Below are 14,587 nucleotides of genomic sequence, written 5' to 3'. Positions count from 1 at the left end.
ATGTTCCAGAATAAAATTCTTTGCTTGAGATTTTCACTCTGCAACAACACAGGAAGCTGGTGAAAACCTAGAAGAGTAAGACTCAGCAGAGACTGAGCTTTGCTCATTACTGCTCTTCAAGTGACAGCCATTGGAGTTCCCCATAGCAAGGGACAAAGTATTTCCATACATTAGCGTTTATCCATTACGTTTATTTACATTTTTTTTCATTTAAAAGCCAGAACAAGACAGATTTGACACTCTAAAATTTTTATTAAAATTACTAGAAGTGCACTTAGAATTACAAGAACAAAAAAGACTTGATGTGTTCATGGAGGATACCCAGGTTCCTATGAATTCCATAGGCGGATGGCAGAATGTTCTGACTGAATACTGAAAGACAGTGGCCAAGATTCAAAGAGGCCCACACGCATGCAGAAGGCACTTCCGTGCATATAATGGACAGCCAGTTCTCCCTTCTGGCTACAGCAGGCATGGGGAATGATAGACTCCAGCTCCCATCAGCCTCAGCCAGCATGGCTAATTAGGAGAGATGATGGAAACTGCAGTGCACCTGAAGGGTCGCAGGTTCCCGATCCCTGTGCTATGGGCTTTCTATATCATACCGAACATTGTTTTGGTGGGTTTCCCAGACTTCACGCACTGCTTTGAAATGCAAAGACACACAAGAGGCTAAGGTGACAGGAGTGAACTTCATGAGCCCCAGAACACCACATGCCCTCTTTGTATCTTGGCCAAACTCACACAAAAAATATAATTAATGGTTCAATGCAAAACTCATAATATGGAATCAAAATCCTAGCAACCAAGGGTTTCAAGATAGAATTTTAGCATAGGACTAAGCGGTCTCCACACAGAGCACTTTCTAAAAAGTAGCATGGGCAGTTGGCAGTTAGACCACTTCAGCATAGAAACTAGTTTCAGATGTACCGTGTGTCATTATTAATCATTATTAGCTCAAAGCCACAGGTTCTAAGAATCTATCTTTCAGCAGGCTGTAAACATACTTCAGACTCAGATTTCATCACTGCATGCCTGTCAGGCTAAATTATGTGTACTGATTTACATAAATTGCTATTAGCTCTGGCGCCATAACCTCACATTGGTTTCACTTATAATAATTAGTGCAAAAAGTTGTCATTAAACACAGAACAAATGATCTGATTGTATAACAGAAGTATAATCTAAGGCAGCCTTTCCCAGCCCTTGGGTCTCCGGACGTTATTGGACTACAGTTGGGGCTGATGGGAGTTACAGTCCAACACCACCTGGGGACCCAAGGCTAGTAATAGCTGAACTAAGGAATCTGGCCCACTTCTCAAACTTGCTTCTGATAGTTAAATGCACTGTTATTTTTTGTACACAGAACTTGACATCCGAATGTGCCACACAAGAGGATATTTACACATCCAGCAAAAGGAAAAGGTTATTCAGGACTAACATTTCAGACTTAACTACATGGCAGTACATTCAGAAGTGCTGATAACCTCTGGCAAATAACTTCACTGTAGCCCTATTCTCACTATATATTGACTAAATGTGATGGGGAAGTGGAATTACACCTGCAGGCCGCATCCTATGATCTCTGGGTATTTAGTAGAATAAGTTCCTAATAGGGTTTCTGACCTGGCAGATAAAGCCTGCAGAGCTGTATACAGAGCCCTGTTCTCCTATCCCATTCAGCACAGGACCACCAGGCCAGCAGACACCACCCAACTTGGCAATCACCTGTTTAGTTAGTGGTCTGCAGGCAAGAATAGGGCTAGGGTTTTTGAGGTATCAAGAACCAATTTGAGAATCCGATCTTGTATACTATGTACTGAAATGTTTTTGAACCACAGCAGCCTAAGAATTCAAAATGTGGCTGTATGCTTACAATAGGTTAAGCACATTAACACTGCCATGTCAGCATGGAAATTCTCGCACATCCCTTCATAGCATTTGTTTTGGATACAGAAGTGCAGTTTTACATAAAGGGCAGTATTTCCAACATATTACATCTAAGAAACCAGCTGCTAAAGTTCACCCCTCTTGTTCTCAAATTGTTCCGAACTCTAGGCGCAGAGGTAGAAATATACAAGTTTGAGTTTAAGAGGCAAGAAATAAAACATTGTGTTTGAATTCTTCTGTCTTCCCAAGCACCACACAAACACCATCATACTTCACATCTGAACTTTGCAAAGATGTCAAAAGATGGAGAAATAAAAAACAAACAAATTAAAGAAACAACCAATTCCTTCTAAACTCACAGAAGCAGGAACTGTACAGTTGCTGAACGCACACAAGAGCATATTGTGAAGTGAGAGAATTACTCACAACTGGGACTTGTGCGGTTGAATGGCTGGCATCAACTTTTGTAATGGTGGATTTGGAATAAAATCCACTATTTCTCTACAAAATCAAGAAATGGAAGCCCATTTCTAACAGCTGAACCTAACAAACCAGGGCTTCTATATTATCTAGAAAACCTAGTCTTCCGATGCTTGACCAATGTCTAGGAGAGCACAATAATCTGAAGAGGATGCTCACAGGGTGAAATTATTGCCAAGTTCCTGGTGATGTATAGGCCTTAGAAGTCAAAAGTGAAAGAAAAAGCAGAGAATAGTATTTAAGATTAACTGGAAAGAAGAGAGATACCCTTGAGCAGGCAAACAGTAAAGGAGCAACCATTAGAAGAGGCCAAGTATGGAGACAGCAGGAACCAAAACTAAGAAAAGCTCTTCACTTTTAAGGACGCCAAAGAATCTTGAGGCAAATAGTGTCTGTGGTACATTTATCCTAATGGAAGCCAAGTATTGAAGAGTTTTACTCCTTGCAATATTCACTGATCCCTCAAGGAACGTAACAGAACTTGGGCCACCGTGTCATCTTCATCAGCATTATAATCCTAAAAACAGGAGACAAGGGAGAATGCGTGTGATTAAACAGATTTTGGTCTTGTATCAGAACTGTTAAAGCCAATTTCCTTCTTTCACTTCTCATTTCTCCCACTACAGGATGTTAAGTGGTATAGGCACAAATTTCCAAGGGGTATGCCCAAGATTTCCCTGAATGCTCAGGGCCCAGTTGTGGCTTCACTCACTTCTGTGTATGGGCTGATCTGTGAAGGGTCATCCCCCCTCCAAGGACGGCAATTAAATGAAACACTATTTCCTAGCTTTTTACATTAGAATAAGGCTGTCCAAAAAGACAAAGTTTAAAATAAGGACTAGCGTTTGGTAAATTCCGAAGAGGCTGTTTCCTAGTTACTACTTACCACAAAAGTATCATAAGAAAATTGGTGTCGTCGTTGAAGATGTTCCATGAAGTTAGCACTTCTGTAGTTTGGATCACCCCATGGCATTGATGCACAAATCGGGCAAACCTGGAAAAATTTACAGTTTATCCAAACCAAATGTCTTCCATTTCAAGTTTGGTGGGAGGTTCCCCCCCCCATCTGATCAGCATATATTCTAGATCCCGCTCACTATTTTCTTTGTCAAAGGCTTATCCCAGGAAAACCCTTAGTCAGAAACCCAAAGAACAGGAGGGCAATTCTGTCCATACAAACTTATTAGTCACTGCCCCAAGCACAGCACTGTCATGCTGCAAATCCTAGGAATGGCTTTTCAAGAGGCATAAGGAAATGGTGTGGGAAGAGTGGGAGGGAAAGAAAGCCTTGTAGGGCAAACAGAATTCTACTGAGGATTCTTTGGCCACAAGCCAAGTATCTTGAGGCTTCCTAGTGTAAACTTGGGTCGGGCAACTCCTACTAACTGCAACAATCTTAAGTATTCAAAAACACCGCTACAAACACCCAGCCATGTTAGTAGTTACTAAAATACAGCAATGGCACACAAAAAAAGTTTGTTAGGAAATTTTTAGCAAGTCATGCAGCACTGGGATACTAGCTATAATCAAAGTAATGCTATTTGTTCCTTCAAGGAAAAAAAGCTTCATATTAAATGACCTATCAACCCACCCTGAACTACACTTTGAAAAGTAAAGCAATTACCACTCGCTTTGCATCCATGCTGTGATACTTTCGGCAGTGTTCTACCAGCCCTTCCTGGTCCAGATTTCTCTCATTGCAGTAAGGGCAGGGAAATGTGAACCTATTTGGAACACTCCTGTAGAAACAGAGGGTAAGGCCTTCACTTCTATGAAAAACTTCCAATTATGTAGAGCAGCTTAACTTCATGTAGGAGAAGGCTCTTTGAGTAGCACAGCAGAATCATTCAACAAAGCAACTATGATAGGCAGTGCAAGCTATTAGGCAGTACTACAACCTCTGAAGGGAAAAGCACACAAAATAGCTCATAATTAAGCCTCTAGTGCCCTCAATGTTTGAGGCTTTTAAAATATGAAAGGAAAACCCTTTCTCATTTGGCACAAAGCAGCAACACTTTTCATGCTGCAGATAACCTTTCAACATGTGGCTCCAAAGATGAACAGTACAGTAGATACTGTACAATGCTACATTGGTTAACAAACAGTCCTGTTTACTAACGATTTGGTTTATGAACTCCGCAAAACCAGAAGTAGTGTCCCGGTTTGCGAACTATACCTCGGTCTAAGAATGGAATCCGAATAGTGGAAGGGCACCGGCGGCAGGAGGCCTCATTAAGGAAAGCACGCCTCGGTTTAACAACAGTTTCATTTTAAGAACGACTTAAGTTCATAAAATCGAGGTACCACTGTAATAGGAAGTAATTCTTGCCATCAACTACACATATGTACATGTGAACAATTGCTAGAGCTGCTTTGCATTAGCTAACAAACATTTGTCTGGACCTCAGTTGAGACTGCAAGTGAGGTGCCATATACTTAGACCTCACCACAGTTCATTTAATCAAATTCCAAATAAAGCTTCCTTCTTTGGGAAGCTCAGCTGACCTTTGTAGCCTGTGGGTGAATGGTTATGACATACTTATTTCACCAGACCTTTCAATTGTCCAGAGTCCAGTGGACTCTCACTCTTCCACTATGTAAATGTACCCTCCAAATAATTTAATCTCCTCACAGGGATACCATTTTAAACTAAGAACAACCTTCAGGAAGGGATCAGGTGGCAAAATTCAAGGGTCCTATTGCTTAAGTGGAGAAGATCTCCAAGGCCATTTGGTCAAGATACAGCAAACCTCAGTTTTTACACCTATCTTATATATGAGTCTCCATTACAAGTAAGCAAATCACAACAATTGAGAGGTTACCTGGTATCCTGTGGTGGATCTTTTGTCACGGCTTTAACACCTTCCATTATATAATTCTGGTACTTCAAACAAGAAGCTGCATGATTACGCAGCTTTGAGAGGGACATCTGTACAGAATGAGAAAATAAAACATTTTCTTTAAAACAGTGTAGGTGCTTCAGATGTGACATAAAAGTATGTTCCAAGGACTGCACACAAGGGTTGTTGTGACAGGCTCTGGGTCAAAGAACACAGAATTACACAAGGGACACATTGTACTAAGTTGATTTACCACTTTGCAGCAAGACTGCAGCACCTAGCCTATCCCTTACTGTTCTGTTAGCTGACACCTTGTTTATCCAGACACTGTTCTTATCTTTCATTCCCAGGAGATTAAACAGTCTACTGTTTCTCTTATGCCCCAAGTTAGTTAACTCTGTATAATACAACCAGCTAGAAAGAAATAAACTACTGTAGCTTGCTTTAAGAACTGCATTGTGACAAGGTCACATGAACAGCACCAGGATATATGGATAGTATTAAAATTGTACTTGGGGACAACTTCTCTCCCCTTCAAAATTATAAAACAAACTCTGGATTCAGAAAGCAGAGGTGGGTGGAATTTAATATTTCCTATTGTGCTGTGACATTTCCCATATATAATGTTAGACTCTAAACAAGTTTGTATCATCATCTGGACTTCTCCAGACACTGACAAAGTACAGTTGCCAACATTTACCAATAAAAGCTTTTCTTTCTATATAGTCACAATGTTGTATGATATTTTATTTGTACTGAAAACACAAATTACAGGATTACTCTATGATTTCCATTTTATGAGTTCAGCTTGCTTGTCCAAACTACAATTGAACAAGAATTTTAATTTTGGTTTACCAGATCTAAAGTAGTCTATGATCTGACGATTTCTAGAATGGTAAGGAATTTTTAACAGTCTCAGCTGGCAAATAGATCAAGCTGAGCACATTTAATATATTATGTGTGTGCATTTATAGATAAGAGGATGCTGATTTAAGCTCAGTACAGAATATGATACACTTGAGAGGCATTCAGTTTGAGACATGGAAAGTCAGATATTTTAAAAACAGAGGACTTCAGTTTTACTTTCAACTGCAAATGATATAGACAAAAACCATTCTTACAAAAGAGCAAAGTATTTTTAGATACTTTTAGATACAACAGCTCTTCATTAATCCCGCCCCCTTACATTCTCACTGTGAAGACTGACAATATAAAGGGGCGCTCCCCAACGTGGTGCCCTCCATATGTTTTGGGCAACAACATCCATCAACCTTGACCACTGGCCATGTTGCTTGGGTCTGATGGGAGCTGAAGTTGAAAACATCTGTAGGGCTTTGGGAAAACAGATATAAAATGCAATTCCATTCCTGACTCAATTTTGGCTCAAAACAATCCCCAAACTATCAGACTTTATTCAAGATATCAGCAGTACATCCAAAATCCACTTTGTTAAACCCCTTAAGGGGTTATGCAGCCTTCACTACAAATCATAAGCAACAAAGTGCATGGGGTCCATTGAAGCAATTATGGCATCAATTTCACAAAACAATTGTATGCTTTCATAAGAGCTACTTCTTATATTACAAAGAAATACTAAAAGCTGCATGAGGGCGTGCCATGTATTCTCTTCACCACTTGCACTGTAATGTTGGCGTGCAGTCATGGGGTGGAATCCAAAGTAGTGCTAAGGCAATCATTCGGTTAGCACAAGGATTTATGCAAAGGAGCATTCTAGCCCCTCCCCCCCAAAAAAGCTGCTCCAGGGCTTCCCCTAACCCACTGGAGCAGATTTGGAGAGGGTATGGAATGGAAGAAGGGGTAGTCCTGTTGTGCAAGTGGAAATCCTTGCACTGACAGGACATGTTAGTAAAATATGTCCCATGATCCCCTCCTGTGAAAAGATCTGAACATGCTGGATTGCTTCCACTACTGACAGATCTCATTGCAGGAAACTGAAAGACCCATTTCCCACGCTCTAGTCGAGGCAAGGAAAAAAGTAAAAAACCACATGTTACCTTGGCCAGTTCTTTGAAAGACCTGAATAGCCTTTTCCCCACCACCATGAAATTCAGCAGGGCTTACCAGAATTTTGTTTTACACAAATCTGACAGTTATCAAGTGAGAAATCTAATGTGAAAATGCTTTTATCTAGATTCATGTTATATATAGGTAAACACAGGCCAGCTTTTCCTACTTTTTTATTGCAGCCACTGCAAGTAGTCTCTGTCATTTCAATTTGCTTTTCCAAGTCGAAAGCTCTGCTGCCGTGAGACAGGGTACTGCGGCAAACTCCACAAACTGGCTTTTTTGGCTTAAGACACTCCTGAATGCATGGTGTGCAAAAGCTAATATGAAAAAAAGACAGTATATTAACATTTGCATTGTACACAATCAGTCAATGTGCCAATGCACCCCTTTCTTATAACAACAAAAGAAATCACAAGCAGCACAGGACCTAGAAACCTATTAATATATTACAATGTAATCTTTAAAAGGCAACCTACACTCAACTATTTCTATAACTTACCTTAAAGTTACCTAGTTAACCGGTTAACAGCTTCTTGTTCCTTTTAATAATGTCTCTTCTTGTTTAAAATTGACTACATAAGGAGCATAAAACCTGCTCCTCAAAGACCTTGTAAAACCAACATTAATGATAGCGGCATGAATCACAGTTGACATTTACTTTTGATAACATGCAAGAAGAAGTCACAAAAGTATACCACTGGTGAATAGTTAGCCACACCTTATATAAAAAGTGAATATTGCTGCTATAAACTTCACTAAGCAGCAGTGTTAGCAATAGTAATCATATTCCTAAGCGCTGTATACATAGCATGCTATATACACAGCATCAAATTATGGCAAAATAAAAAACACATATAAAAGTAGTCGGAGTATGGATTGCACCTGTCACAACCATTCACACTTCCAATAAAAACAGGCAGCATAATTGCTCAACAGGTGCAGTTTTGATCTGAACATTTCATTTATTTCTTTAGAACTGACCAAGGAAGAACAGATATAATGCATGCTACTACTGCAGGATGACAATATTTGTTTCATGTATACAGGGCTACCCAACAAGAGCATTTCTGCAACCGAGTCTAAGCGTTATGGCTTCTGTGCTACATAGAAATGCATTTATATGACCAATGAAGTTCACACAACACCAGTAAGTTAACAGCAATATGTACCTGTTAATAGATGGCAAAAGGTAACACTGCTGGGAGCATGTGGCCATTTTCAGGGCTGGAAAAATTATATATGCTCTCTGAAAAAGCTCTCTGAAAGTTTTAAGTGCTAGCACCCCCATTTTCTTAAGGCATGCTTAAGGTCGACCAATTTCTCATGCTGGTTCCTAAAAACCTCAGAAAGGCTACAATTTTTTCCTTCACTTATAATTAAGCACCTGTTCTTCCACTTATAATTAATTACCTGTCACTTATAATTGCCACTTAGTTCATTTGTTTCCACCATTTCAACCCTGTGCTCTACCAGAAACGAGCAATTTTTAACCTATGGCGCAAGATTTCGAGGTGCGCTTGGCACTGCCCTTAGGTGCGGGATTGGTGAAAGGAAGGGCGAGCCGCTCGCGCAGCAGCAGCAGGAGGAGGAGCAAAAGCGAAACAGAAAGTGTAAACACTGCAAAGAAAACCCATGGAACCGAAACCTATCCCACTAACTCTGGAAAGAACCTACACGCCCTGTTCATTTGCAAGCATCTCCGCTCGGCTGCAAAAGCGGCAGGCCGGCGGAGACCCGACCGCTTCCCAACACGTTAACTCGGGAGCTGTTATGAACGGCCAAAAGGGGAAACTCGGGATTGAACACCCCCCCCCAGAAAAACACCCCCACACCCGTTTCCCACCGCATTAGCGATTTAAACCCGGCCTCCGCCGCAGCCCAGAGCTTTGGTAAGACAAGGCGGCGGCGGTGCAGCTGGAGGAGAGAACAAGCGAACGGAGCCGCGGCGGCGGCGGCCTCCTCCTGGCTGCGCTCCTGGCGAGAAACAAGCGGCCCGTCCAGTTCTAACCGGCCTCCGCCCAGGAGCGGCCCCCCCAGCCCCTCGTTGCCATGGTTACCTCACCCACCCCTGCGCCCTCCTATCTCCGCTCCGGCTCCCGCGGCCTGTTCCGCACTCACACATGGCCGCAGGGCGCCCTCACGGGGCTCTCGAACACCTCCAGGCACACCGGGCAGGTGAAGCGGGACAGCGGGTCCAGCCGCTCAGCGGCGGCCGTTGCCCCCTCCGCGTACCGGGAGCTCGCCTCAGCCAGCGCCATCTTCTCCCACAGGCCACTTCCGAGAGCCTCTGCCGGCAGCGCGACGGCAGCGACGCTTTAGCCAACAAGCCGGGAGCGGAGGGGAGGGAGGAGGCGGCGGGGACGACGGCGGCCTAAAAGGGCCAGTGCCGCCTAGGCCACGCCCACCGGGTCCGAATGCGCCTGCGCGGCCGTGGCGGCGACTTTCGTTTCGTCACAGGAGGCGTGGTCTCCCTTACAAGGTTGAGAATCTAGACCAAGCTCAATGCCGTACGGTACTTGGGAGGCAGAGCTGCCCGGGGGTTTGGTTACTGGGTGGTAGACACAGACCACAAAGTGCGTGACAGGGACTCGAGGCGGCTTGCATTTTACAACAAGGAACAGCTAAAAATATAGAAAAACGCAATCGCTAACACCCCCCCCAGTTTATAGGCACAGGTGCAAATATAAAGATAGATGCTATAATTTAAATAGAAGCAGTTTGCATCTCGCTAGCTCTCAAGCAGGGATAGCACTGCTGACTTGAGCCTATGTAGATTCAAAATGGACATGTACCAAGGGTGAGAGAGCCTATAGTAAAAGACCCAGAGGTCACCCAAAGCTCTGATGTCAGAATATTTGCAAACACAAGGCAAATATTTCTCAGTGGATGGAAGGCTCTGGCAAACAATAGGAACATCTGGTCATTTTGCAGAGATGCCATGCACAACTTTTATGGGAATCACTCCTACAACTCCAGAATGATCATAAGAAGCTAAACATCAGCCATGACCTCTCCCCTTGTGATTTACAGATGTGACAAGCGCAGCATGTCTTTCCCATTCCGGAATGGCCTCTTCAGTTGCAAGAGGAAGTGTATTCAGACAAGAACTTGTCCAAAGACACAATGCAACTACCTTGTCTTATGAGCACTGGCGGCTGCCTTATAAGTTATGTACTGAGGCAACCAAATAACTTCACAGGCGTCTCAAAGGAGCAACATGTTGGGCAAGAGTGGGGGCAAGTTTATTGCATTCCAATGGTAAGATTGGAAGCTTTTATAAAAATAATTCCATCCCAGTTCATCACAGTCAAGAATTATACATGTGGGGTTTTTTCCTCAGGGATGCAGTGATGGAGAAAGCCTTACCTGTTGATTTTCTGCATTTTCTGCAGCCCTGCCCATTTAAAGAACTTTTGTACATTAAAGGATAGTGATGCTATCCATTGGATATCATCCATCAAACCTGACCTGAAGGCCTAGCAACTGTTAGGTATTGCACTAGATATTTAAACTTCCAAGCTACTAAAAATGTAATCTCTGCTTCTCTGGTGATGCCACAAATAAATCTCCATCACATTCTGAGCGGTGGAAGCAAAACAGGCAAATATTGTACACTAGAATATAATTACTCTAATAAAGAAGGAATCTCCATGCATATAAAAGTTTTCACAGAATAAAGATAATAGTTTGAGTTCCTCATTTGAAGCTTTATAAATTTATCTATTGTAGCATCACAAATGGAAATCATTAATTATGTAGCCGTTGACTGAGGAATTATTACTATAACTGAAATGTAAGTGACATCAATTAAGATTATGGAACACAGTGATATAAGATCAAAAATGCACAAAAACCATCATGTGGGAAACCACTTTAACTAAAATGTATTAAATGGAAGTTAATTGACATTTTGATAATTGTATAATTTTGGAATTAACTGTTATTGTTATAATTTGGCTATTAGTGGGGGTTTATTGGAAAACTAATTTTAAAAAATACATTTTTTTTACTCTAATAAAAGGGTTCCCCTTTAGCTAGAACCCAGCCATATGATGTACTTGGCATAAGATCCCCACTTGCTTGGGATTAGCAATTTAGGAACAAATGGGCTGTTACTATTAAGATTTTTGTGGTCAACTTGCTCTGCTTTACAAGGTCCTTGTGTGACCAGCAGCAACTTTAAAATTGTGCAATAACACTGTATGCCTGGGGACACATTTTTCACTGGACTAGAATTTTTCATACATTGGTGACATACAGGAGATTGGTACCAAAGACAGACGCTGAGAGCTTGGAGTGGGAGGTGGAATTAATCACCATGCAATATGGGGGATTTTCTTTCTCCTTCAGTAACTGGATATTTGTCACTGTTGGCAGCAGGTCACCTTCTGGTGATTTATGCTTTGATTCCATACGTTGCTGCTTGAGGTATGAGGGAAGGAACACAAGACAGTCGCCTATCAGTTCATATATGAACAGAAGCTATGCGTAGGCTGTTCTGTGTTGAAGAGGCTAAGGGGAATAAATGCATCAAGGCTATTGAACACAGCTTTCATATAAGGAGCATGGCGAAGAAGTTCCAAAACACCACTGAAATAAGATATGGTACGTGTGGGAGAACTTCAAAACGGGGTGCATAATTTCATTATCGTGATTATAATTTAGGACCAAACTGCTTAAGATCATTCAAATAGGAGGGTGATAAAAGGAGGGACTTCGCACTGCAAGGTTCCCTGGAATCTGTGCTTGCTTCTAGACTGTCAGCATTTTCAGGTGAGATTCAAGCACAGGGGTCAGCAACCTTTTTCAGCCATGGGCTGGTCCACTGCCTCAGACCATGTGGGGGGCCGGACTATATTTTTTGGGGGGAAATGAACGAATTCCTATGCCCCACAAATAACCCAGAGATGCATTTTAAATAATGTAAAAACACGCTAATTCCAGGACCGTCTGTGGACTGGATCTAGAAGGCGATTGGGCCACAGCCGGCTCATGGGCCTTAGGTTGCCTACCCCTGTTCAAGCACATGCCAACATTGTATGCTGCACAATTATAGTTAATTTGGCAAAAAGGAAAGTGATGGGGAAATGCACTGGAAGGTGTGGGATAGCACTCACTTTGACATAATGAGCATTTATTTGCAGGGAGCTTAGAGGGCATTAAGTGGCCAGTGTTGTGTAAATCTGCCTGCAACTGTGTCAGGAGAGATGCTCAACAACAGGACCGCGCCCTGTGTGTGCAATGCATCTCCATGTACCATGCGTGCAGAGACCCCCCAGGGTTGCAGGTGCCGCTGTGGTCTAAACCACTGAGCCTCTTGGGCTTGCCAATTGTAAGGTTGGCAGTTCAAATCCGTGCGACAGGGTGAGCTTCCGTTGCTGTGTCCCAGGTCCTGCCAACCTAAGAGTTCAAAAGCATACCAGCACAAGTAGCGGAAAGGTAAGCAGTGTTTCTGTGCACTCTAGACGCATTCCAGCCTTGCAAAAACTCTTGGTGTGCAATGAAGCCTGGAGAGAGTTTACAGAGGCATGGAAGGTAGCATTCAATCCCCAGGCCTGAGATCCTCCACCCCCGAACGAGAGAACAGGTTGGAAAGTATATGATTATGCTGGCACCGTAGATGTGAAATACGTTGGTACCTCGGGTTACATACGCTTCAGGTTACAGACTCTGCTAACCCAGAAATAGTGCTTCAGGTTAAGAACTTTGCTTCAGGATGAGAACAGAAATAGTGCTCCAGCGGTGCGGCAGCAGCAGGAGGCCCCATTAGCTAAAGTGGTGCTTCAGGTTAAGAACAGTTTCAGGTTAAGTACGGACCTCCGGAACGAATTAAGTACTTAACCCGAGGTACCACTGTACTAGTTTCTGCTCTGGAAGGCAGATCTTTGCATTTAAAATCTTTGAAAATAGCATTTAGTTAAAAGAAAAATAGAGGAGTGGTAGGCTTGCCAAAGTAGGAAGTTTTTTTGGGTGGGGGGTGGTGGTGGTGGTGTTTGAACACAGTGTAACTCTGGAGCCAAATGTTTCTTCTGATGTGCCAAGCAACATCTCTTAACTAGCTGAATTAGAAAATGGAAAGGCGTGGATTGCACGCTGGTGACAGAAGGCTTCTGTTCTTTTCATAGAACTGTGCTCACACAGCACTTAGTATGTTAACTGCACAGGCTGACAAGGGGAAAAGATTTATCCAGAGTTTCACTTCTCCAAAGAAATAAATGCATCCTTTTTCTTAGAAACTGAAACTCGAGAGTCAAGCTCTCAAGGCTGAAGGCAGAAGCCCAGTCTCTGAAGCAGTTAACAGTACATTCTTCACCTAGCTGTGTGAGCTTTCACCAGCAGAACTGTAGATTTCATCAAGTGCATTACAGACATTCCAGCAAGCCTGTTAAATCAGCTCAGTCGCCCCCCTCTTCTTGTGTACAGTGGTACCTTGGGTTACATACGCTTCAGGTTACATACGCTTCAGGTTACACACTCCGCTAACCCAGAAATAGTGCTTCAGGTTAAGAACTTTGCTTCAGGATAAGAACAGAAATCGGGCTTCGGCGGCGTGGTGGCAGCAAGAGGCACATTAGCTAAAGTGGTGCTTCAGGTTAAGAACAGTTTCAGGTTAAGTACAGACCTCCGAAACAAATTAAGTACTTAACCCAAGGTACCACTGTATACTACAGGCTGTGCTCCTGCTTGCTTTGCTCACCAGCCACACCTACCTCGTCACCCCCAGCCCTCTGGTCCCTGTCACTGCCCCCCCCCCAACTAACCTCTTAGACCTTCCCGTTTCCACCTCTGCTTCTGCTGCAGCAGAGAGAGTTGAAGAGTCAATCCACTTTCCGTCTCACACAGAGCCCCCTTTCCTTGGTTCTCTTAATGGTCCATCACCCAGGCCATTGCCCCAACACAGGAAACCAGCCTGAATAATATTTTAACACTTGCAGGCACCAGGAGGTAGGATATCTCATATAGCCTACTCTCTCCCCCAAAACACTACACTAATGCTGCATCCAAGGGGAAAACTAGAAATATTTATTAGCCTTGTTCAGGTTTTGCAAAAGGGTGTGGGTGGGAAAAGCCTACTTTGAATATAATTCATAGTGTGGAACGTAATTAGCACATACTGAGGGATGCTGCGGAACTAAGGTTATGTATTAGAGAGCCAAAAGGAAAACATTATGGTTCATGTAGCGGAATGTATGCACTGATATGGGCTTTAAATCTATCTTCAGGCAACACATGAAGGAAGAGAGGTTTGCTCAGCCTGACTGTTGAAGCAGGCACTTATTACGGCATTTGTTTAAAATCTTCTTTTTCCCTCAAGGGAAACATTTAAAAACAGAGAAAGCTGCTAGAAA

General features: G+C 42.8%; 1 protein-coding gene across 6 annotated transcripts; it reads right to left on the bottom strand.

Annotated features, from left to right (window-relative positions):
• Nucleotides 1–232: 232 nt before the first annotated feature.
• On the bottom strand, nucleotides 233–9,604 carry RNF114 (ring finger protein 114). 6 transcript variants are annotated; one of them, XM_053394232.1, is made up of 6 exons: nucleotides 9,357–9,604; nucleotides 7,405–7,555; nucleotides 5,193–5,299; nucleotides 3,995–4,109; nucleotides 3,257–3,364; nucleotides 233–2,887 (listed from the first exon to the last, which is right to left on the bottom strand). In XM_053394232.1, exons 1-6 carry the CDS (start codon nucleotides 9,494–9,496, stop codon nucleotides 2,822–2,824), a joined length of 687 nt encoding a protein of 228 aa, XP_053250207.1. In that variant the 5' UTR covers nucleotides 9,497–9,604; the 3' UTR covers nucleotides 233–2,821. The 6 variants fall into 6 exon arrangements, with proteins under 6 accessions (XP_053250207.1, XP_053250211.1, XP_053250210.1 ...); XM_053394236.1 differs by having other exon boundaries at nucleotides 9,471–9,603; XM_053394235.1 differs by having other exon boundaries at nucleotides 9,305–9,397.
• Nucleotides 9,605–14,587: the final 4,983 nt, after the last annotated feature.

The sequence above is a fragment of the Podarcis raffonei genome, chromosome 6, assembly GCF_027172205.1.
Source record: "Podarcis raffonei isolate rPodRaf1 chromosome 6, rPodRaf1.pri, whole genome shotgun sequence".
In the NCBI taxonomy this organism is placed as follows: Eukaryota; Metazoa; Chordata; class Lepidosauria; order Squamata; family Lacertidae; genus Podarcis; species Podarcis raffonei.
The sequence above is the reverse complement of the archived record's forward strand: the minus strand, read 5'-3'. Positions and strand labels throughout refer to the sequence as shown.